Below are 22,539 nucleotides of genomic sequence, written 5' to 3'. Positions count from 1 at the left end.
AGATTATCACTGTAAAGCTGCTTTGAGCAATCTGTACTAAAGTGCTATAAAAATAAAGATGACTTGACTTGACAATTTTGTCTTAACTTCTAAAGTAAAACAATATCGACAAATCAACACTATCCGCAATGTGTCCACAAACTTTGTTCTGGTTCATCACTGAAAATAATTTTTAAGCCATGTACCACGTAATTGTAAAAGAATGTAAAATAACTGAAGTTATGGACTACTTCATGAAATCTCAGGAGGTGGTGAGAATCTACTGGGTTCCAGATTGGAGAACAGGCTGATGAAAAAGAGCCAGGACAATACAGAATGTCATTCAGCCAGGGAAACACACAAGGCCATAAGGGCTGGATTCAGCTCCCACTTCACTCCTACACACACACACACACACACACACACACACAACCCACGTGATATCACACTCAGAAAAAAAAACAAAAACAAAAAAAAACATAAACTTGTAAAACAAGTTGTAGTGCATGCAACAATCACTTTCAACGTCTGGTCACAGTTATCTCATCGCTACTGAGAAAACACATGATCTGAAGGGCGAACTGAAGGAATTTTCATAAAATTCAAAAACTTTAAAAGTTTGGTGCAAACTTATATTAACCCTCAAGTTTCTGAGATCTTACAGTCTCAAAACAATAAGTTCAGATCTCTGAACAATTAGTTTCACAACAGATTTGAATTTCTTATTGATTTAAGCAAATGACATGGGTGTAAAAGAGCACAATTGTCTATATTACAATTAGCACAATAACTGAATGCAAATGGCTTGTTGATCAAAACTGATGAGTTGATTCTCAGTGAAACTGTCAAACTCTTCACAACTTCTGAACATTCATTTGCATCACATGCAAAATGATCCATTGAGTTATCAAAATCTGTCAGACATGCATGTATATTCCATTAATATCTGACAGGGGATGTTTGTAATGTCTGCTAATTTGGCAAATGGCCTGCAATTCTATTGAAATAGGAATCACAATCTCAAATTTGGAAGCACTGTTGAACATGGAGGAACGTCACAACCCTAAACAGCAGAAGCTACAGCACTGTAGAAATATATTTGTATTTATATATTACATTTATTTTTGTAGAAATGTGTTACAGGTAAAGTGAAAGTTCACAGTTCTTTGTAGTGGAACAGCAGTATGAAGATATAAAATTTGTGGTTGTGTTAGGGAAAGACATAATATATTGTGTAAAAATGAACAAGCAACTGTGAATTTTCAGCTTACATGTAACGTAAACAATAGAGTTCTGATGTTCCAGCGAACAGTTTAGAGAATGTTAAGACGATGGAGGAAAAAACTGTAATTGCAAGTGTTTAAGTCTGGGACCATTCAGCAGAGTCCTAAATAAAATTCATTCGAAATCAGCTGTCACGTCAATCTAATGACATGATTCAGTACTGGCCTCTAGTGGTCAAATTGTGTTATAGTATTGTGTAATGTACTAGTTGCCTGCAGTGCCACTCAGATCAATATTTCCCAGGCCCTCTTGATCTCGTACACTTTAAAGCTGTTATTCGTGCTGCTCCATTGATCTAGACGGGGGGAAAAAAATGTGCACAATACACACACTATTCAATTTCAACACAAATACAAACTAAATACTGCAGCAATTAAGAATAATACATATGCTATTCTGAACATAGTCAGTGTGCTTTTTTCGCATACTTCAAATTACTTATCAAATATAGATCTCCGGATCTTTTATGCACCTGCAAGCGATTTCATAAATGTCTCAAAATAATGAAGACTCAATCTCTTTTATAAGTTTGCAGTTGACGCCACCTAGCGTTTATGAAGAGAATAAACAATGTAACCTATCTGGGTATTATGTATTGGTGTAGTAGACCAAATAAATGATCTACTATTACAGATATTCAGAGTGATCAATACACTTTTGCCCTTTGTCTATATCTGAATGATACAAAAAAAAGAATAACATTCAGATTTTATTGTTACTGATGAGCTCATTAACATGTTTCTACATTGTAATGAACATCAATGTCTTTAATTTAAAGTTCTTTAAAGAATTTGATGCTATTATTTCACAGTAATATCAAACTTCTGACACCAACAATATATACAAAAGGGGGATACACATATATACAACTGCATTTGTGAGAGGATATCTTTCAGATTTATCATTCATGAGCCCAAAGATTTGGATCATCTCAACTATATTTCTGCTCACAGCCGTCAGTGAAAAGTTAGCCTATATTAATTCATTTGAGGCCTAATCAATTATTAGGCTCCATCAAGCCGAGAACAATCCCATCCTGCTGAGGATCACTGAACAAGTAATCCACTTTATAAATTCACATTTACACGTAGTCTATCTTTCCTTCTTTTAGACTTCATAAGTGTGGAGGGAAGAATGCTGGCTGAAGAAAGCCATCAGGCAAAAACGGATGCAAGAGCCCACCGGAAGATGCCAGGTGCACCGGGCCGGAATGAAAGATCATGTTCCCGGTGCTAAATGTCGGGTGGAGGGCAGATGTTGTCGAGCCAATGTTTGGCAGAGAGTTCGTGCCGGGTTGCAGGGAACTCTCGGCACCAGGGTTCTGCTTTTTCCACTTGGTTCTTCGGTTCTGGAACCAAATCTTGACTTGGGTTTCAGTCAGGCTCAGGGACAAGGCTAGATTTAGTCGCTCGCATACGGATAAATAACGTGTGGCGCGGAATTTGTTCTCCAAAGCCACCAGCTGTTCGTAGGTGAACGCGGTTCTGGCGCGCCGCGGCTTCGCGCAGCTGTGATCTGACCGCCGCCGCCGCTGACGCGACACCTCATCCGGCGCTGGAGTGATTCTCTCTTCAGCTGCTTCATCTGGATCTTCACAAGGAGAAAAGCCCGATCTTAGGCTTCTGAGCGATGTTGATGAGTCCAAGTCAACATCGGGATCAGGAGGATGGAGTCTGACGCAACTTTGATGGTCATCAGCAGATTGATCTCCTGTCAGTAAAAATCGATATGTCAAGTGTCTGGTATATTTTAGTAGCCTAGTAAATTGTATTGCATTTTAGTAAAACCGAAAAAGAACCCCTGACAATAGTGAAAATGTTATGCCTATTTTAGTAGCCTATTATCAATCAACAAATGAACACATTTGACCTTAGCTTGCCTTTTCTGAAAGTTTAAATTTACAGGCCTTAGACGGATAGACACGGAGTGTTGCTAGGGTGTTCTGGCTGGTTGCCAGGCATTGATAGTGTTCTGTTTGGTGACCAGCATATTATATAGAGTAAAATTATAAATATATACCTCTATACAGCGCCTGCATAGGTGAAAATGCATAGGCCTATGAATAAAATAATTGTAGGCTAACATTAAAGGATTAGTTCACTTTGAAATGAAAATTAGCCCAAGCTTTACTTACCCTCAAGCCATCAGTGTATATGACTTTCTTCTTTCTGATGAACACAATCAGAGATAAATTAATAAATATCCTGACACATACGTATTCCACACGGCTCCAGGGGGTTAACAAAGTCCTTCTGAAGCGAAGCAATGCGTTTGTGTAAAAAAATATCCATATTTAACAAGTTATGAAGTAAAATATCTAGCTTCCGCCAGACCACCTTCTGTATTCTACTTACGAAGAAAGTGTAAAACTCTCACAGTTCAAAAACCTTATGCTACACTGTAAAAAAATACCGTGATTTTAACAGTAAAAGACTGTAAAAATGCTGCGGTGAAAAACTGTTAATTGGTTTACAGAAAGTTTCCGTACTATATACGGTGAATAACTGTAATAGATCTAACGGTACTTTTAATGTAATTTTACGGTAAAATAACATTAAATTCACAGTTTTTGAAAGTGAAAAATAACAATTCTTTGTAAAATTTACAGTGAAAAAACGTAAATTGACATTCCCACAATTCCCTGCGTGACACTTCACATTTGATATATTTTTGTTGAAATAACTCTGTTTCTTCTTAGTTTTTCTCTTTTTTTTCTAATCAGTTATGTACATTAGGGTTTTATGTTACATCTAATGTTGTTAAATTAATGTTTATTGCATTTTTAAAATTTCATGCATGTTACCATGATGGTGTTTAGTGTGTGTGTGAATGACACTGTGTGCACCTTCTATATATTAGTATTGTCCTTCTTAGCTTGTGGAAAATCTGCTTGTGATGAACTTTGATTCATCGTGTGGCTCTTATCACCACTGTGTTTGGTGACTGTCAGTGTATTATAAAGGTACAAAACAGATATTAGTACTTCATTAGGTTGGTAAATTAACATTATGTCAGTTAATGAAATATGTTATTTTACCGTAAATTTTACTGGGATTTTTTTTTTTACAGTGTACTGAAATCCAATGTTAAATATACATATTTAAAATGTAAAATTCACATGTAACTCCGTAAGTATGTTTACGGTTTGATGTCATTTTTACAGTATTGTTCTGGTAACCACAGCTGCCGGTATTTTTCCGTAGAAACAACGGGATTTTTTTACAGTGTACGTCCTACACCTTCCCTATTCAACTTACGGAAAAAGCATAACTGACGCGATGCCAGTTTACACTTTCTTATGTTGAATACAGAAGGCGTTCTGGCGGAAGCTAGATATTTTACTTCATAACTTGTTAAATATGGATTTTTTTTTTTTTTTTTTTTTTTCAAAAAACACATCACTTCACTTCAGAAGTCCTTTATTAACCCCTCGGATCCATGTGGAATATGTTTATGACGGACGGATGTGGATGGAAGCACTTTCTTCAGCTCATACTCGTTGGTATCGCTCACTGCCATTATAAAGCTCGGATGCGTCAGGATATTTATTAATATATCTCAGATTGTGTTCATCAGAAAGTCATATACACTGATGGCTTGAGGGTGAGTAAAGCTTGAAAGTGAACTAATCCTTTAAAGCTTTTTTGTTTAGGCCTATTATTTATTGTTTTGAATTAATAATAGGCATAAAAAGAATGTCCAATTCTTCAAGTAATGTAGTTCATTAACCTAATAGGGCCTTTAAGCAGCATAAACAATATAGAATTCATAAAATTCAACTGATGCAGGCTATATAATATAGGCGTAGCCTTCGATTGCAGAGTTTCGCAATCCAAAATTACATAAAGAATGTATAATAGGCCTTAAAAGAAAGAAAGAAAGAAAGAAAGAGAAAGAAAGAAAGAAAAAAAACAACAGTAAAGATAAGACATTTGCTTTCAAAATAAATCTTATTCAGTGATGAGCTGAAGAAAGTCTTGGGTAACTGGCAGACATGTGCTGACGATCCAACGAATGAATGTGAGGAGCGCTGTATAGGCTACTAAAAGTCCTGTAGGGGGGCTGTAACTGTGTGTTGATTTCAGTGAAAGACTGGCGTGGAATGGGCCATAATCCCTCAACAATTTCTAAATCACAGATCGCCTCAAATGTCATGTTGCGGAAAGAAACCCTAGTTAAATCCAGCTCTGCCATCCAGCCATGACGCGCTAATGGAGTTTCATATTTGTCGGCAGATCGATAAATGTCATCTATTTAAAGGGAAGTTTTAATCGAACGATATTTGGGATCAGACATGGCAGGGGTTTGAAGTTTGGAGCCGCAAGCTGCTGGAGGGAGATATGCAGCATCCAGTAATGGGATATCGATCAAAGTGAGCGCAGGCATCCTCAATGGGACGATTTAAACAATTATCTGCCCTGACTGTCCCAATGGCAATCACTTACTCAGCTGCGGCTGCTTAAAGAAAACGCGGTCTTGGAAATGAGGGGAAGGTCAAATTCTACCATGATACATTAGGCTACACAAAAGATCTGTTTGGAGGAGATCTACAGTGAAAAAAAACATTATTTATTTATTTTACTATTTAGCCTATGTGAAAATAATTCACACAAATCTAGACGTGGGCCTATTTTACAAAACAATAATAATTTAGTGGGGTTTTCTTGTTGTTGTTTGTTTTTCATAATTATTATAGAGGATATGGCCCTCGAAGGTGTAACCCCAAAAGACATGTTTTGTAGGCTGTATCTCAAAAATAGCTTATGTATTTGGCTATTTTAACATGTAGACTAAGTATAGCTATATAAGTTACCTTCCAATAGCGTTTCAGAACAATGTTTCGGTAACTACAAAAGTTGGATTTAAGTTAGCCAGCTAAATCTATACACTCGCGCGCACAACTCGCGATCGTCAGAAGGTAACCATAGTAACAGCTGCTCGATCTCTGCCTGTATCACGTAGCTTAAGCATTATTTGTAACATAATTATATTGTTACACATCATATACTAGTGTATTGTTTAAAATGCAAGATGAAGCTCAATCAATTGCGGCCCAAAAAAAAGCTACTGACAGAAATTATTACAAAACTTAACCCTTTGAAAGTCACCTCATAATTCGCACTCTGGTTTTGTTATTATGATTTTCCTCACCTATTTTGCAGATGGAAAGCGATTCTCCGTGCCCAGGACTGACTTTCCCGTTCCACTGTTCCTCCAAACTTCCAAATTCTGTGTTTTCCGAAGATGATGTCCGTTCTTTCTCTGCTGTCCTTTTACTTGTGAACTTTTTGGGGTCCAATATGTCAATAATCGAAAAGGAAATCCGATGACCTGATGTTGTTTTCATTCCGGACTCCTGATATTCAAGCATTTTGCAAATTCCAGTAGTATTTCTGATATCTTATTTCTGTATTCTCTTACTAAAGTGGATGCAGCTTCTCGTCGGATCGGAGGCGCTTCGGTCAGATGTCAGTGGATGAAGGTGTGCTTGAGCTCTTTAACAGGTCCATTAGAGGAGACGCGTGAACACGAGCGTTTAACGGGGTCCCTTTCGATTGGCTGAGAGCAGTCGGTACTTAAACCTGCGCTCATTTCAATCAATACAATATAGACAAGTTCCCAGGCTGACAAGTGGCATAACTCAAGAAACTGTTGCATCTAAACCTTATAACCACTCTTCAGTGTTCGTTTGCACTGTATGTTTAGCAAAGAACCCTTACAAGAACATTTTAATACAGTATAAGGTTTTTGACTGAGCTATATGATACTTAAATGTATTTATCAGAGATTTGTGTTGTGATTTCTGTCAAAAATAATTTAAAAAGTAACGGTTTCAGTAACAAAATGAGAAATGTTATCATTTGGACCCCTCAATAAAACTGCCAATATTGCTGTCAAAGACTTTTTCTGGAAAATAAATGCATTAGCCTATATGTGGTCAGTATACAGTGTGTTGGCTTATTTCATGGAGTCAATAGCTTAAGCCATGCAGTATCTTCACATTCACTACGTGGCATCAATCTGCCAAAGCTTGGGATAGATCAATAAACGTGTGTCCGGCACTGATAAATGAGGCGCCACTGTTGCTGCTAGTGATTTACTTCTCTTATTCTGTTCCCCAAAATACATACATAAAAATAAAGCTATACCAACTCATTTCACAAGACAGAAAAGCTTAAACAGCCATACAGCCTTTCAGGGGCCACACTTACAGGTATCATTAACATAAAAATGACAAGTCTGCCAGAAAAATAAGATATTTGTTCAAAAATGAAAGTAAATGGAGTTCAATCTTGTTTGGACCACAACATTGTTCAAAATATCTCCTTTTATGTTCCTCAGAAGAAAGACAATTTAGAAAAACATGAAGGTGAGTAAATGACAGAATTTTCAATTTTGGTTGAACAAACCCTTAAAAATGTATCAATGTAATTTATTAGATAAAATATCAACCCACATTTCATTCATTTTAAAGGAAGATATGAACTACACTGTGAACCTGAAGTGAAATAACTTCACACATCCAAAAAAAAAAAAAAAAAAAAAAAGGTAATTACAAAAATGCCTATGCCACACCTAGATATTCAAACATTTTTAAGCAACTTTAAGTGTGCAAATACTCACTGTAGATCAAAAAGACAAGTGCATTTGCAGAATGCCACACACACATGCACCATATCCAAACCTCAGATCACAGATGTTTATTCCTCTCCTTTTATGAAACAGAGGGACTCCACCTCCCCTGTGCTGCCATTCAGTTGCATTTCTGCTTGTTTGCTGGCAGCCTGCAGTGTATATTTTGTGGTTGTAACATGGTCAAACTTCAGACGATCACTGTCCGAACAGGGACTGTTTGCTTGCATTAGCATGTCTAAGCCCAGTGGCTTGCACTGAGAGAGCTCCATAAGAATGGAGGCTGAAGTCTTTCCTGCAAGTTTACAACTTCCTCTCTGTAGGCCTGACACTATGAACATCTGTTTACACAGCACCAAAGCACAAAAGTGTGGCCCAGGGGGCACAACATAGATTCAGGTACTGGAGATAAAGAACACACAAGAGGTAAGGTGGAGATATTGAGGACAGCAGCTGCTGGGGCCAAGAGGAAAACTTTGGGTGTACTGCCTGGGGAGAGGGGCACACTTACGGACAAACCATCCCACTGTTCCAGCGTCCCCACCTCCTGACCCATAAACTCATCAGAGCACCAGGACTGTCTGCTAAATGTCGAATCATTCATGTAGTCTCGTCTTGAGGTGGAGCTCTGTTTACGGAAGGGCATGTAGTCTTTGTTTGACTTCGTCCTTTTATCCTATCCAGAGTGCAGACGGACAATAGAATGGGAAACTGCTGAAATGTCACTCTTTTGAAGATTACAGCTTCAGAGCACTAAAAGCCTATGGATTCACCTCTTTAAATGGGGAGAAGAGACTTTAAAAATCTTATGAGGGGTGTAAAGAGTTTAACTTATATGTCTCTGAAAAGTGATGGCCTGTTACAGTGCTTTAAAAGCAGCATTGCTTTGATATTCCCTCAAATGTTCTGTTCAGGTAAATTTCTACAGTTAATTTATCCCAAACCACTTACAGAATTTCCATAAAATTTGAGTTTTGTAGATAATTTTAGCCTTAAAGGGTTAGTTTACCCAAAAATTCTGTTATTAATTACTCACCCTCATGTTGTTCCAAACCTGTAAGACCTTCGTTCATCTTCAGAACACAAATGAAGATACATTTAATGAAATCTGAGAGGTTTCGGTCCCTCCATAGAGATCCAACGCAACTTACACATTCAAAGCCCAGAAAGGTAAAACAACATTAAAGTAATCCATGTGACTCCAGTGGTTTAACCTAAATTTTATGAAGCATGCGAGTACTTTGTTCGCACAAATGCATAATTTAAACATAATTGCTATTCCGCTTTTGTAAACTAATATATTGATATTAAAGTTTTCAGCATTTAAAAAAAAAAAAATCTAAGTGACGAGATGGAATCATAGTATTTGCATACAGATTTGCAATTGGTCTCCTTTCACATCTATTTTCATACAGAGTTGTAATTATTCCTGCCATCATTGCATATACTATTTACAGCTGCCTTTACATAGTTAACTGTGTTGATTCTTATGTAATCATCTCATTTACCCAAAGCATACAACTTGAACTTATCTAAACTTTAACAATTCTTTTGCTGCCTTTTTCCATCAGAAACTGCACAGCTAATGTAGTTGACAACATTTCAGAATACAATAAAAGTGCAGTAATTGCATGAAATTTAAATGCATTCAATTTGCAGAATTTTTAAAATGTATCTAAAATAAATTGCACAATACATGTTAAACAGTGTTCACGGTTATCTTTAAGAAAGCATTTGAATCCTATAAAACACATGAACATAAAGAAACTGGAAAACAATTACTGTGCATATGTGTCAAAAACACAATGGACAGAAATGATTACAGCAAAACTTTTGGGCATTATATGAGAGTGATGTTTTAGGACATCTATAGACGAACACAAGGTCGGTAGCATTGTTTGGTAATTGCACAAACGGTTCTACCTGTTCAGCAGCAGGCGTAATGAAGGCTTGCTGGCAGCGTCCGGGACGGGTGAGCGCGTCTGGCAGATGCTGACATGCAGCAGATGTGGAAAGTGGCTGGGTGATTTGTTAAGGGCCTGGATCATAGGAAAAGAGGGCAATTACACCAGGGGACATTGTCACACATTCATGGACATTGGCCCCCTTTTTACAAACACGTATTCTTTCCCTGAGGTAAAGGTCAGTTCACTCTACAGACTTACATGTTTATATTAGAAAAGACAACTACAGAAAATCCAGCCATAATATATTGCTGAAACAAAGCCCTACATAGTTCCTGGATATAAGAATAGAATAGAATAGAATAGAATAGAATAGAATAGAATAGAATATAATAGAATAGAATAGAATGTCCATATAAAATGTAAAAATAAAATTTCTTAAATAAAACAAATAAAATACTTTGACATAAATCTTAACATAAACTGAACTGAATTAGTCTCTGTTTGTGAAAGAAATAAATGGAGAAAATAATTTTCTTAAAATTGTCAATAAAAACAAGTGGCATTTGGAAAAACTTGTGAATGGAAACAAGTTTGACACCGGGACTGAACAGAACAGAACAGAACAGAACAGAACAGAACAGAACAGAACAGAATAGAGATTTGATTTCCAAACTGGTGCTGGTGGAAAATGCCATAAAATGACATTACACTCTAAAAAATGCTGGGTTAAAAACAACCCAAGTTGGGTTGAAAATGGACAAACCCAGCAATTGGGTTGTTTTAACCCAGTGGTTGGGTTAAATGTTTATTTAACTCAACTGTTGTATAAAAAATTCTGTATTGCTTGCTTAAAATGAACCCGAAATATGCTGGAAATTAACATTTATTAATATGTTTAGTAAATGAGCATTTATTAATAAGATAATGAATAATAAACAATAAACATTTATTAAATTGCTTATTAATAAATGTACACCTTTTGATTATTATTGTTGCCTCTAGTAATTATGTGTCTGATTTTTAATTTCTCACCTATTTTGGATTCATTTTAAGCCAGCCATATAGTCATTTTTAATCAGTAGTTGGGTTAAATAAAACTACCCAGCAGGTTGGGCAAACATTTAACCCAACCACTGGGTTAAAACAACCCAATTGCTGGGTTTGTCCATTTTCAACCCAACTTGGGTTGTTTTTAACCAAATATTTTTTAGAGTGTAGCTATGGTTAAAATTCCTTAAATAATTAAAACAAATAAAATTTGTCTTGTGGAAAATTACATAAAATGGAATTATGTTTGAAAATAAAATGTAAAAATAAAATTCCTTAAAACAAATAAAATACCATGAATCTTAACCTAAGCTGAACTGAATTAGTCTCTTTTTATAAAAGAAAACAAATGGAGAAAATAATTTTATAAAAATTGTCAATAAAAACAAGTGGTGTCTGGAAAAACTTGTGAATGGAAGAAAAAGTTTGACACCGGGACTGAATAGAATAGAATAGAATAGAATAGAATAGAATAGAATAGAATAGAATAGAGATCTGATTTCCAAACTGGGGCCTGTGGAAATTACATAAAATGTCATTATGGTTAAAAATAAATTTAAAAATAAAATACCTTAAACAAATAAAACAAAATACCTTGAATCTTAACCTAGCTGAACTGAAATGGTCTCTGTTTGTGAGAGAAACAAATGGAGAAAATAATTTAAAAACAAGTTATGTTTGGAAAAAGAGTTTGACACTGAGACTGAAAATAACATAAAATGAGATGATGTTAAAAAAATGGGCATTAAATAAAATGATCTTCCTTAAAATGTGATTCCCTAATTACGTGATGGTGGGTGAAAGGAAATCTTATTCTAAAGACCTGAATTTACCTCTGCCTTCCGCCATCTCTTCCGTGGTCCTTCAGTGTCAGTAGAAATGACAGGACTCTGTGAGCAGTGTATATTTCTATTGACTGCTGTCACACTGGAAGTGCACACACATCTATGTTTTGTGTCAGGTGTTTAGAGATGCACATACTAAATGTGTGCGGAGATGCCAGACATCATTGGCTAAGATCAAGTGTAACCCCAGATGCTATACAGAGAGACAGGATGCCTTTAGGACTGCAGCATAATCAGAGTCTTCAGTGAATGGACACTTGGGTTAGTGCACTGCTAATGTAGAGTGTAAAAGAAAGAATTACACACGGTTCGAGGTTATGGGCCGCAGTTGATGTGATGTTCTGTCACTCAGCGCTTGCATTGATTGCTCATTGTTCGCAGAAGGTCGCATCATAATTCATTAAATCTTAACGAGTCCCCCTGGAACCACCTGCACGCCTTTCCTCAATTGCCCCTTTAAATTACGAGCGACTCTCACGCTCAGCGAGCTCAAAAATGAAGATATATTCTCCATGTAAAGAAGAGAGCTATTAGTAACATTTAAACAGCCCTCTTTAAAGCCAGGGGAGGCTGACTTTATGAAGGGCAATTAGGTACTCACTATAATTGATAATTCATACTCATCACAATTAGGCAGTATAAATAGGGTGTCTGGGATTAATGGTTATGGCTGTTCGGAGAGAGAGACACTGGGCAGACCTGGTCAGGCATGGCTGATGGAGTGGAAGAAGGCACAACTGAATTCATCTCTATTTGTGGAGGAAACAGATTGTGTTTGTCCCTTCAACACACACCGGAATCATCCAACGGTTCCCTCACCTTCAGATTGTTTTGTTGGTTTGTCAAAACTCTTAAAATTTGTACACACTGTTTCTTGAGACATGGGACAAAACGTGTCACACAATCTTATCTGGAATTATGTGAAAATAAAGGCAAAAACATTTCCATTTTGAAATTAATAAGAGATGGTAACTAGTATTAAATGTACCATTTATTTAAAACCATCTGTTCTCGAACATAACTCAATTGTTACTTCATTGTCCCTTTTTCCAAGACTTTCCAATATTCATGAAAATGTGTAAAATCAAATTCTGTCTTCAGCTAGGTCTAATATGAATTAAATTATAAGGAGTCTGCATCAAAACTTGAATGAATATGTTTAGCAAATTTAATCCAAAATAATTCCTTAAAGGTGCACTATGTAAGAATTTTGCAGTAAAATATCCAAAAACCACTAGGCCAGTGTTATATATTTTGTTCACTTGAGTACTAACAATATCCCAAATGTTTGCATCTATGTGTAAATAGTAAGAAAATTGCGATTTTAACCAAGGCTCCGGGACGTGTGAAGAGTCGTCTGTCAATTGCGTCATACCCGCGTTACTTTCGGTTTCCGGTTTTATTTTGTAGAAACCATGGAAACACCAAACACACTTTAATATTTACATGTTTTAATAGGCAAGGGAACAACTGGTTTGATATATTTATAGACAGAAAACTAATGATTGTTATATAGCACAACACGTTTATTGTTTAAATCTAATTTTCTTGATTTTTTTGCGAGTACCATGCTTTACCATACCTCAGAGAAAAACACTATTTAGCTAACATAGCATAATCAGACGCAGCTTTATTTTTAGTAACAGTAACACAGCATTTTCTCCATCATACAATACGTTTTAAAATTAATTGCATGCCACACAAGCCATCCAGCATTTAATATATTCTAAAATCGATCTTGCAGCAACAAGTGTCTCACAGCAGCTGCCGTAACGTTATAACATTTTCAACACACTCAGATGTATCTAATATGATAAACAGAGCTGCATTACCTCATACTCATGACCGGAATAGCGGAAGTGGCGCCGGCGACTGTGACATAATAAAAGTTATGCAGCTCCTGAGGCGTGTGTTGCGCAATTGCTCCAGCGGCCTCGTTCAGCTCCCACAACACTCGGTCATGCTCTGCTTCATACTACAGTAACGTTAATAATCACACCCATGAACATGATTTCTTCCCGAGTCCTATCCCAATTTTTTTTCACCGGTCGTTGAGGTGAAGACCACATGTCCCAAGGTTCCGCGATCAAACTTGGCATCATCAAGCTACGCCTTTGTTTTGAATAGGCTTCTAGCGTCCTCTATCGGACAGAAAATATTACATATTGCACCTTTAATAATTTTTTTTTTTTCAGTTATTTAGCATGTTTTGTCCCAGTACTCAAAGAATAATTTAATTTCAGTTGTCATTAAATACCCATCATGGAGAATGGATGTATTCCACATGTATGATCATATGCTGTGTTTAGATGCTAGACGGCTGAGGTGAAGGTCTTTCATAGCTTTGCTCTCTGTTGACACCAGCATAATTGCTATACTGAGCGCAAGATCAGGCAGTCCTTACTAATCAATAAAGTCTTCACCAGCCATTTCCCCCAGTGATTCTGCCCTCATTTCTCCTCTAATTGTTCTTTTTCACCCAGGAAGGTCTACGGCTATGCCATAAGCAAAAGGTGTGTGAACGTGTGCATGTTTCCTGTACTGTAAAATGTAGCCTTAAAACAACACTGCAGATGATAACTTAACATCACACATATTATTTTTTTTCTCCTCTTGACCTTGAGCTTCATGTGTTTCTAACATTTATATTTTTGGTCTGTGTGTGTCTACAAGACAAAATCAAAATAATGCTAATCCCTTTTCTAAATTTTGGTAGACATTTGAAACGCGTTTAACACATGAATGCTCTTGAAAGGAATCTCTAAACACGATGAGATATTACTCTGAAAAAACTGTCCTAAATATGACTCTTTTATTTACACTAAAGCCCAAAGTATACTTTTGTTTTTGCACCGACACACAGCCTTGCGAAGTATACTTCATTTGACTCATACGCAGGCGTTTGATGCATGCGCAGTTTTGAGCAATCTCTCGCACAAGTTACAACCCATAAAGATATTCTTTCATGCAAGAGTTGTACAAATGAGGGTACTTTTTAACCTCTTCACACAATCTCTCATCTATGTTGGCCTCCATTGTCACTGTAGCTTGCATGTGTTCCGGTGTCATGAGAAATCGAGTCCCCAGGAGTCGGGTCTCCTTTAGGACCCAGGCGGTAAAGCCTGATCAAAAGTTGCAACACTATGTTCTGTAAAAGTAATTTAATATTAATTTCACACAATAATAATGATGTGGTACAGTATATATGTCATGATCACTAGTGGGAGTGCCCTAATCAGCCACTAGAGGGCACTCCAACCCAGACACTTGTTTTCACCCCTTGGACTTCATTTCCCATAACCCACTTCCCAGACTCATTATCCCGTTCATTGCACCCAGCTGTTTTGTGTTTCATCATTAGTGTCTGTCTATTTATACCCGGTTTGTTTTCAGCTTTGGTTATGGTGTTTTCATGTATGCTTTTCCTGTTTTCTGTTTTTGTTTTTGGTTTTTGTGTTTCTTATTTTTTGTATGGACTGTCTTTATGGATTTTGACCCTTGCCTGTCTGTGGATTACGTTCTGGATTAGCCCATTAAATGGTGCACATGGATCTTATCTGTTTGTCTCTGTGAGTTCAATGACAATATAATAATAATAATACTATAATACATTTTTAATGAATTAATTGTCATGCTAAGTTATTATAATACTGTAATATTTGGACATTTAACAATTATATATGTAGTTCAAATGTGTGGTGTATAAGCTAAAATTGCAGGATAATTGGGTAGATGTATGCTATGCTATGAAATGCATGATTTCTCAACCTATAAATTCAGTTATATACTGTACTAGTATATGAAGCATGCAATTTAAAGAACATTAATGGTTATTATAATGCATTTTAAATGATATAAATCATAACATTATTTTGCAGGGATTGTAATCAGGTGCTAAAAATACTACCCACACCACCAGAGCTGGGTAGTAACGGATTGCATGTAATCTGGTTTACGTAATCAGATTCCAAGAATCAAGTACTTTTAATTAGAGTAAATTACTTTTTTAAATACTTGTAATCAGACTACAGTTACTTTTTATGGATTACATGATAACATATTATTTATACAATGGCAGTAAGTTGTTCACAATTCTCCTAATTTTCCATTTTTTTAACCTTTATTTTTTTCATAATAAACCTGCCGCTTATATATGTTCGTGATTCTTTGAGTTTTTCCAGAAGTGAGGGGGAGGGGTGTGCACAGAAATCAGCAACAAGAATATTTGTTTTTGTAATGTTGCTCTTTTCTAAATTTACTAATTTTAAGTAAATATGTTTTAAAATCATAATGTGATTTTGTTTTATTCAGTGTTACTATCAGCAAACACTAACAAAGTACATTAGTGTTAGTATTTTGAAGTATTAACTGTCTATACATTGCATTTAAAAAAAAAATCTTTTGAGGCTCTTGTTGGTGAATGGAATATTTTTTGGACTATATTTTTTCTTTGTATCCTTTGTATTTTTTCTTTGATTATCCTACAATATATGTGGCATCAAATAAGAGTTAGAACAAAAGTAATCTAAATGTAATCCAAAAGTAGTCAGATTACGTTACCAAAAATGTGTAATCTAAGAGATTATTACTGATTACAAATTTTGTCATGTAATTTATAATCAGTAACTGATTACAATTCATAAGTAATCTACCCAGCTCTGCACTACTACCACTAAGGGTCCTAAAGGAGACCCAATTCCTGGGGGGAACTTGATTTCTTATGACACCAATCTGTTCTGTTTCTGCAGTTTTTCTTCAACTACTTTGATGCCCCCAGGGCACGGTTGCCACCTTTTGGATAAACTAATTACTGCAAAAAGAAAAAAAAAAATTAAATACACACATGCGACTTGCACGTTACAAAAATCTGGCTGTGCTCGTACAGTACATTTACATTTAATCATTTTAGAAGCGATTAGTCATTGACGTACACTTTGCAGTCTTTGGAGACACGCATACTCTTAAAAAAAAATTGCATAACGCACACTGTACGCTGACCCTCGCATACGCATAAAAAGTATACTTTGGGCTTCAGATATAAGACATGCATTTAAGATATAATACAAATTTAAATATTACACTCTAAAAAAATGCTGGGTTGTTTCAACCCAAGTTTGGGTCAAAAATGGACAAACCCAACCATTGGGTTAAATTTTTAAATGCATTTTTTAACCCAACAGTTGGGTTTGTCCATATTTGACCCAAATTTGGATTAAAACAACCCAGCATTTTTTAGAGTGTAATAAAAGAATAAAAATATTAAATTGAATCCTTTATAACACTAACACCTTATTTATTTACACGCAACAGTATGAAGTTCTGTGTATTTAGGTGTATAATAGAATGAGTCTATATAAAACTGAGTAAGAACATTCTTTACGGTAAAATATAACCTAAACCAATTCATGACATCAAGATATCCTACACTGCCTAATTGTTGAGAAATAAAGCTATAAATAATGACTGACACCTAAAAAAATAAAGCATATGATGGGCTCTGGCCTTGACAGATGAAAGTAAATTTTGATTTGCAGCAAAAACTACGTCCTTTAATAATCCTATCTTTTTTTATCACAAAGAGGGCAGATTAATGGATAATGCAATTGCTTATGAAATAAAAGCCTGTCTCCTCTCGGGGACTGGAGATTTAGAACTGGAGTGTGATAGCGTGACTTCTCTAACCTTGATGTTGGATGCACCGATCACGTACGACAAACTTTCCTCATATGTTATGGCTTGCAGAGAATTATAGGTCAATTTAGGCTCGGTCAGTGAGACGACCCTCGTCAACAACCTCTGTTCTACCATCCTTCCTGCTTTAGAAGTTGACCTTTGCGATTTTTCTTGCAAGGAGAGCAGCCTCTATATCGTAATGATGTGTGCTCGTAGTGTGGTCAGTCCTCATGTTGTGCTGGATGGGCACTCATGTGTAGTGATGCTTGCAGGGCCCATCCTGTGACTCTGGGGCATATGGACTCTACTGCCCATTTCCCTGGGGCATTATTGCCATGCTGATTTACTACCAGTGAAGGACAATCATCAGAGACCAAATTATACCCCATTATACGGTGTGTGAGTGTTTGTTCATGGTCTTTAGGATAAAGCAATGAAGTTTGAAAAGTTTGTCTATAGACAATAAATTACCTTACAATTAGTATACGGTTTTAGCTACCATTCCATACATTTGATTTTCCTATAAAATATAAACATTGCGCCGCATGCAAACACAAATGCGTGGTCACGATCATCCACGTTGCGCTGACAGCGTTTGATATATCGCACCATATTTAAGAAATGGGATTTTTGTTGTTTGGAAGCGAGAACCACTCATCTTTAACATGAAAAGTAATAGATCTCCAGGGTGAGATTTTTATCGACATTTCTCATTACCAACCTATTGGTGTTTATAGCGACGGTCATAAATGGCTCCCTGTGGTGCTGTGTTTTATGAAGAGATCAGCTGTCAGGGCATATGTGTTCAAATCTCTGCAGGATGCAATGACACAGGTCAATTTAAATGACCTGAGAGAGGAAAAAGAGAGAGAGAGTATGTCACTATAGGGGAAACCGGGGCTAGTTGTCACAATGATTATATCTCAGTAACTGTAATAGGTAAAAATAAAGCATACAAAAACAAGGATTTTCAAAAATATCAAGTTGGGCAAGTTGTCACATGTGTTTAATATGTTGAAATTTCATTAACCCTCTGGAGTTGTTTGGTCATTTTAGACAGAAAAAAAAATAATTGCTACTTCACCAGAATGGTACGACACTCTGTGACTTGTGGCAGTTGCTATGTGACCAAAATAAATAAATAAATAAATAAAATTGTGAAAAAAAAAAAAAAGGCACATTTGTGTTGTTTGAGATCAAAAATTACCGCAATAGGAAATGATTGGGAAATACAAAAAATATGAAAAAAAGAGAGCATTTTTTGGGGGGGAACAATCTATGAATCAGACATGACGCAGACAAAAAGCATACAACAGTGAAGGGGTGGCACTCTAAAATATCAAGAGTGCAAAACCAACACACACCACTCACCCCCAAACATATATGAACTGCTGTGACTGTAACACAAAGCAAGTTTTTGCAAATGCATGAAATAAAATAATTATTCAGCCACAATTCAGTAAAAAAAACTGACAGCAAGGAAGGGTTATACTCTAAAACAGTACAAAACAGACACACCCACTCACACACAAGAACTGGAGTTGCTGTAACAATATGGCAAAATCGAGCCAGAAGATATAAATAAGTTAAAATTTAAATAAGTTTAAATTAATGGAAAAACTAACACTTCAAATTAACATTTCAAAGAAAAAAATATCTAAACCTTGACAAAAAGTAGTCTTTAAAGGGATAGTTCACCCAAAAATGAAAATTTGATATTTAACTGCTTACCCGCAGGGCATCCAAGATGTAGGTGACTTTGTTTCTTCAGTAGAACCCAAATGTTGTTTTTTAACTCCAACCGTTGCCGTCTGTCAGTCAAATAATAAGAGTGAATGGTAACACAATCTATAAGAGTCAATTAACATGCACAGACGAATCCAAATTAAACCCTGCGGCTCGTGACGGCACATTGATGTCCTAAGACACAAAACGATCAGTTTGTGTGAGAAACCGAACAGTATCATTTTTTACCTCTAATACACCACTATGTCCAACTGCATTCAGCACTCGTTTAGTGAGGTCTGATCGCGCTCTGACACGGAAGTATAACTACATGTATATGACTCTTATAAACTGTGTGACATTCACTCGCATTATAAGACTGACAGACGGCAACGGTTGGAGTTAAAAATCATCATTTGTGTTCTACTGAAGAAACAAAGTCACCTACACCTTGGATGCCTTGGGGGTAAGCAGATAAACATCAAATTTTCATTTTTGGGTGAACTATCCCTTTAAGAAAGTATAAATAAATGAATATCCAAATCCACAACCTATTAAAAGTAAGTTATGTCTAAAAACAACCAAAGAATTTACAAGATATTTTCAATGGGAAAAACTATCACAATTTTTACATAAATATAAATTAGTAACAAAATTCAAAAGAAAAAAATATTATTGAACAAAAATATATTTCATTGATTTTACTGAATTGATTTTTCTAATTGAAAAAAGCATGTATGAGCAATATCACACGAGTAGCCGTGCGATATGGCTGTATATCAGCACGCTGTGATTCGTCCGTAGGCACGAGGCCGCAGGCCATCACAGCGTGCTGATATACAGCCATATCGCACGGCTACTCGTGTGATATTGCGTTTATACAACAGTTCGACGGCACGAGTGTGTAAATAAATAAGAACAACAATGGAGTGTCTTTACCCTCTTTTGTGCAGCACTACTTCCTTCTGCCACGGATTCAAATCTCAATTTGACAGTTGGACCAAGCCTCCGTTACTAATTCTGAAACGTCACTTCAGAACTAGTAACGAAGGAACGTTTCAAAACTCAAGTTGTCAGTTAAACCAAACCTCCGTTGCTAACTCTAAAATGTCACTTTAGAACTAGTAACGAAGGAACGTTGAGTCGCTTCATTGAAACACATTGAATTTTTTACAGTATTAGAGAGAGAGAGAGTAGCTATTGCCTGTCTGGTATATTGCATTACATTCATTCATCAAGTCGATGTCCATAATATTACATCCTTTAAACAAGTCCGTTTGAATGTCCGCTGAGGTAAGCGATCTTTGTATTTGTCTTTTTTTTTCAGCTTTGGGAATTTTCCATAACACCACAGCGCTAAAACAACTTCCTTTTGAAAAAGTTCCTTTCAATTTAAAAGTCTCTATTGACTCCCTGACTAATTCTCCTGTAAAGTGTTGCCGCCATCTAATGGCGTATTAATGTAATGTTCACTCAATCCATATTACTTAATGGAGATACTTATATAAAATAATATTTATTGAACAACATATAAGCACAATTGTACAGTTCAGTCAAACATGAAGCACTAGTTATAAAAAAAAAAAAATAGGTCACCATTTACGCTGGTATGTGGGTTTTACAAATATTTAACGAATGAAAATGATTTTAAAGAGCTTGTGACAAAACCTACTAACTCCATTGGATCCTCAAACTGTCAATCAAGCCTCATTAATCCGCCTCACCTCGTGAATGAAGTGCGCACGCAGTTTGGACATCTGTGCAATGCAAAGGTAAATAAAAGATCTGATGTTTGAAAAAAAAATGTAAAGCGTTTTCTTTACTCAAAAAAACTTATGTTTATAAAGTTTAATGTTTTACATATTTGAAGCAGAGAAGAGTCTGATATGTCCCGTCTAGTTGTAGTCAATGTGCTATATGTAAAGTAACGTTTATTATTATCAAATTTAATATAGCACAATTCGACTTGCTCTGTAACAAATAATAGATTAATAAGACCAAAGATCGCCCGTTCTATGTACTCAAATTGAATTATGTCTCGTGTTTAACCACTATAAGAGCCAGCGGCAAATCCCCGAGGCACTGGCTGAGATGAAGCTGTTCTCGGCGGTTACAGAATCACTGAACGGCCGCTGAAGCACTCGAGCTCGCATCTCCGAAAACGTCAAAACAAATTGTAAAATATGCGCTGTTATAAAATATGAGTAACATATTTCAGGTCTAAATAACTACATTCTCGCCTAAAAAACTATTAAAACTACAGTTCGTGGTACAAGAAGTAGTATTTGTAAAAATAACGGTTGATTTGATCGGCCGCCATGACGGTCACTTCAAGCGGAGTGATACAAACGGTGAAAAGGCAGTAGGAGTGCTGTTATCACTGAAATATCGCATGGCTATCAGCCAATCAGATTCGAGAACCAGACAGAACTGTTGTATAAAGTCTATTAGATATTAAATGCACATATTGTATAAGATGCTGTTTTTACTTATATGGCATTTCTTATTTCAATGAAAGGCATCAGTCTGGAATCACTGTAAATGAACAGCAGAGGTTCAAACTGTGAAAACTTGCACAACATGCCCCCCTATAAGGTACAGTTCTATATAGTGTGCTAAATGAACTGCATCATTTTAACGGCACTAGTGGGAATTTTTAATAGCATCTTGTAATCTTTAAACCTACACAGTATGTGCGTGGGCAAAAATTTGAATCCACTCTGAGAAATATGGAGTAAAATGTTTGTGAAAAAACCAAGTTCCTCAGACAAATAATAAAACATCTGTGTTAGTCCTCACCATTAAAAAGAGGTTCATTAAGCACCAAATAATGTCTTAATTAGAATGCCAAAAGGAATGGGGAAGCTGCTGTAACTGTAATTAATATGCTGGAGGTGTCACTTGTTAGCAAATGTTACTTCCAGAGCAATTTCTTGCTCAAACCGCTTACTAATCTAATAAATGAATGTTTTAGCCACCTGTGTAGCAAACACAGGTCACAGAATGATAAATTATACATGAGCTACAATGAAATGTAAATACCTGACAACAAATACGTGTTTATACAGCAGCATATACCTCAACATATTCTGCTCAATTACAAACAAGCAAGACTTTCAGGAAGCTGAAACTTACTTTGGACCTGTTAGTTAAATTAGGTTTAATGGCCCCTTATTTGCGTTTATTTGTCAAATCTACTCTCAAAAGTTTATTTTTATTTTTTATTATTGCACTGTAACATACGCATAAGACACTGCTTCTTATATCAAAATATAAACTACATTCTTACAATTCCTGTCACCGTCACGGCGTTGTGGGTGGTTGCCAGGTTGTTGCTAAGCGGTTGCCAGGGTGTTCTGGATGGCTGTTAACTGCCTCGAGTCAAAAAAAAGTGGTTTGTTCAAATACCTAAACCTAATATGAGAAGTAGTAACAGTTATAGATGC

At 36.1% G+C, this 22,539-nt stretch overlaps 1 protein-coding gene and 1 long non-coding RNA gene across 2 annotated transcripts; both read right to left on the bottom strand.

Annotated features, from left to right (window-relative positions):
* Positions 1-1,430: 1,430 nt before the first annotated feature.
* Positions 1,431-22,538, bottom strand: LOC137020862 (uncharacterized). The gene is made up of 3 exons (XR_010895240.1): positions 22,383-22,538; positions 9,820-9,935; positions 1,431-1,558 (listed from the first exon to the last, which is right to left on the bottom strand). It is a non-coding gene; the product is annotated as an uncharacterized lncRNA (long non-coding RNA).
* nkx1.2la (NK1 transcription factor related 2-like,a) lies at positions 2,119-6,921 on the bottom strand. Its single transcript, XM_067386979.1, has 2 exons — positions 6,435-6,921; positions 2,119-2,978 (listed from the first exon to the last, which is right to left on the bottom strand). Exons 1-2 carry the CDS (start codon positions 6,632-6,634, stop codon positions 2,378-2,380), a joined length of 801 nt encoding a protein of 266 aa, XP_067243080.1. The 5' UTR covers positions 6,635-6,921; the 3' UTR covers positions 2,119-2,377.
* Position 22,539: the final 1 nt, after the last annotated feature.

The sequence above is a fragment of the Chanodichthys erythropterus genome, chromosome 5 (assembly GCF_024489055.1).
Source record: "Chanodichthys erythropterus isolate Z2021 chromosome 5, ASM2448905v1, whole genome shotgun sequence".
NCBI classification, from domain to species: domain Eukaryota; kingdom Metazoa; phylum Chordata; class Actinopteri; order Cypriniformes; family Xenocyprididae; genus Chanodichthys; species Chanodichthys erythropterus.
Note: the sequence above shows the minus strand (reverse complement) of the source record. Positions and strands in the feature narration are given on the sequence as shown.